Source organism: Bison bison, unplaced genomic scaffold (genome assembly GCF_000754665.1).
Source record: "Bison bison bison isolate TAMUID 2011002044 unplaced genomic scaffold, Bison_UMD1.0 scf7180017610305, whole genome shotgun sequence".
In the NCBI taxonomy this organism is placed as follows: domain Eukaryota; kingdom Metazoa; phylum Chordata; class Mammalia; order Artiodactyla; family Bovidae; genus Bison; species Bison bison.
This window is the reverse complement of record NW_011439550.1, coordinates 1-1,868: the sequence shown is the minus strand read 5'-3', so window position 1 is coordinate 1,868 and position 1,868 is coordinate 1. Positions and strand designations below refer to the sequence as shown.

At 53.1% G+C, this 1,868-nt stretch overlaps 1 protein-coding gene across 1 annotated transcript; it reads left to right on the top strand.

Moving 5' to 3' along the window:
- The first annotated feature begins 35 nt into the window (after positions 1–35).
- LOC105003356 (AP-2 complex subunit mu-like) lies at positions 36–1,850 on the top strand. Its single transcript, XM_010860519.1, has 6 exons — positions 36–98; positions 290–425; positions 516–657; positions 1,162–1,281; positions 1,386–1,521; positions 1,625–1,850. The coding sequence occupies exons 2-6, from the start codon at positions 413–415 to the stop codon at positions 1,724–1,726; spliced, it is 513 nt and encodes a 170-aa protein (XP_010858821.1). The 5' UTR covers positions 36–98; positions 290–412; the 3' UTR covers positions 1,727–1,850.
- The last annotated feature ends 18 nt before the right edge of the window (positions 1,851–1,868 follow it).

Genomic DNA, 1,868 nt, shown 5'->3' with positions numbered 1-1,868 from the left:
TTATAGCCTTCTCCTTCTTTTCTGCCTGCCTCTTCACATCTGCACTCATCTGCTGCTTCCTGTGGGCACCGTGTTGGCTCTGTGTTCTCCAGCATCAGGTAAGCTGTTCCCTCAGCTTCCACCCTTGCAGCTTTGCTCAGTTTTCTCCAGGCCCTGCCCCATGGGGGAAGATGGGTCACACGGTGTGGACTAGAAGGCTGAGGGGATGAGGGTGGAGTGGGGATGGAGATAAGAGAATTGAAGGGGGTGAGGAGTGAGGCCTTGTTGTTTGTCTCTGTGCCCCATGTAGACAAAAGAAGAGCAGTCTCAGATCACCAGCCAGGTGACAGGGCAGATTGGCTGGCGGCGGGAGGGCATCAAGTATCGTCGGAATGAGCTCTTCCTGGATGTGCTGGAGAGTGTGAACCTCCTCATGTCCCCGCAAGGTGAGGGCCCTCGCGTGATGAAGCTGGAGGGGAGCCAGGGCAGGATATTGGTCCTGACTCAGCTGCTTCTGGTTATCTGTCCATCACCAGGGCAGGTCCTGAGCGCCCATGTGTCAGGCCGGGTAGTGATGAAGAGCTATCTGAGTGGCATGCCTGAGTGCAAGTTTGGAATGAATGACAAGATCGTCATTGAGAAGCAAGGCAAAGGCACAGCTGATGAAACAAGCAAGAGGTGCCCGAAGCAGGGTAGCTGGTGGGAGAGGGTGGACCTTGGACGGCTGAGCAGAGCCTGGTGAATCACAGGTTCCTTCTAGATTGCATGTCTGCAGTAATGCAAACTCTCACTTCCCAAGGGTGTGCTTGGCTGGTTGCTCTTAGTATCTGTGTTGAAGAGATGAGGGGGTTGTCCTCACCCTACTCAGAGTAAGCCCCTTGTTTTGGTCCCAAGGACCAAGATTCTTCTGTACATACTGATGGCCTCTGCCCAGTGTGCCTGAAACTTTTGTGTTCCACACAGCAAAACTCTCAAAAGATAATGAGTTTGCAAAGCTTCCACTCATCCGTAACTCTAGGGAAGGGACCCCCAAGTGAGAAACCTGCATTCTGGCAGCTTTCCATAGGTTACAGTGCAAGCCTTGTCCAGGCTGTTGCAGCCTTTGTGGGTGGGGTAGTCTCCCAGCCCGACTCACTGCTGCCATCCTTGTATACCAACAAGACCTTCTATCCCTGCTTGCAGCGGGAAGCAATCAATTGCCATTGATGACTGCACCTTCCACCAGTGTGTGCGACTCAGCAAGTTTGATTCTGAACGCAGCATCAGCTTTATCCCACCAGATGGAGAATTTGAACTCATGAGGTGCCAATGGGGTGTGAGGAGCAGGGGTTGCTATTGGCAGAGAGCGGGGAGAGGGGGGAGGACAGGCTCTGCTGTGCCAACCTAAAGCTGTCACACCCCTGAAGGTATCGCACCACCAAGGACATCATCCTTCCTTTTCGCGTGATCCCACTAGTTCGGGAAGTGGGACGCACCAAGCTGGAGGTCAAGGTGGTCATTAAGTCCAACTTCAAACCCTCACTACTGGCTCAGAAGATTGAGGTGAGGATAAGGGGCTTAGGGAGGAGGAAGCACTTGTCTCTAAGAATAAAGGCAGGTGATGTCAGGATTCAACAGAGCTCCCTGACATGTGTGTCACTTCCAGGTGCGGATCCCAACCCCACTGAACACTAGTGGGGTGCAGGTAATCTGCATGAAGGGGAAGGCCAAGTATAAGGCCAGTGAGAACGCCATCGTGTGGAAGTGAGTCTTTCCTTCATGAGGGCACAATAGGGCTCAAGAAACCTTCGTGTACCCTCTTGTTAAGTGTCACCTTTTGTGCGCGCAAAAGGTGTGTGTGTGTGTGTGTGTGTGTGTGTGTGTGTATTGGGCGAGTGGGGGTGACTGCT

Coding starts and splice junctions, on each gene's coding strand:
- LOC105003356 (XM_010860519.1), top strand. Junction 658..1,161: donor GCTGATGAAACAAGCAAGAG/GTGCCCGAAGCA, acceptor CCCTGCTTGCAG/CGGGAAGCAATCAATTGCCA. Junction 1,522..1,624: donor TACTGGCTCAGAAGATTGAG/GTGAGGATAAGG, acceptor TGTCACTTCCAG/GTGCGGATCCCAACCCCACT.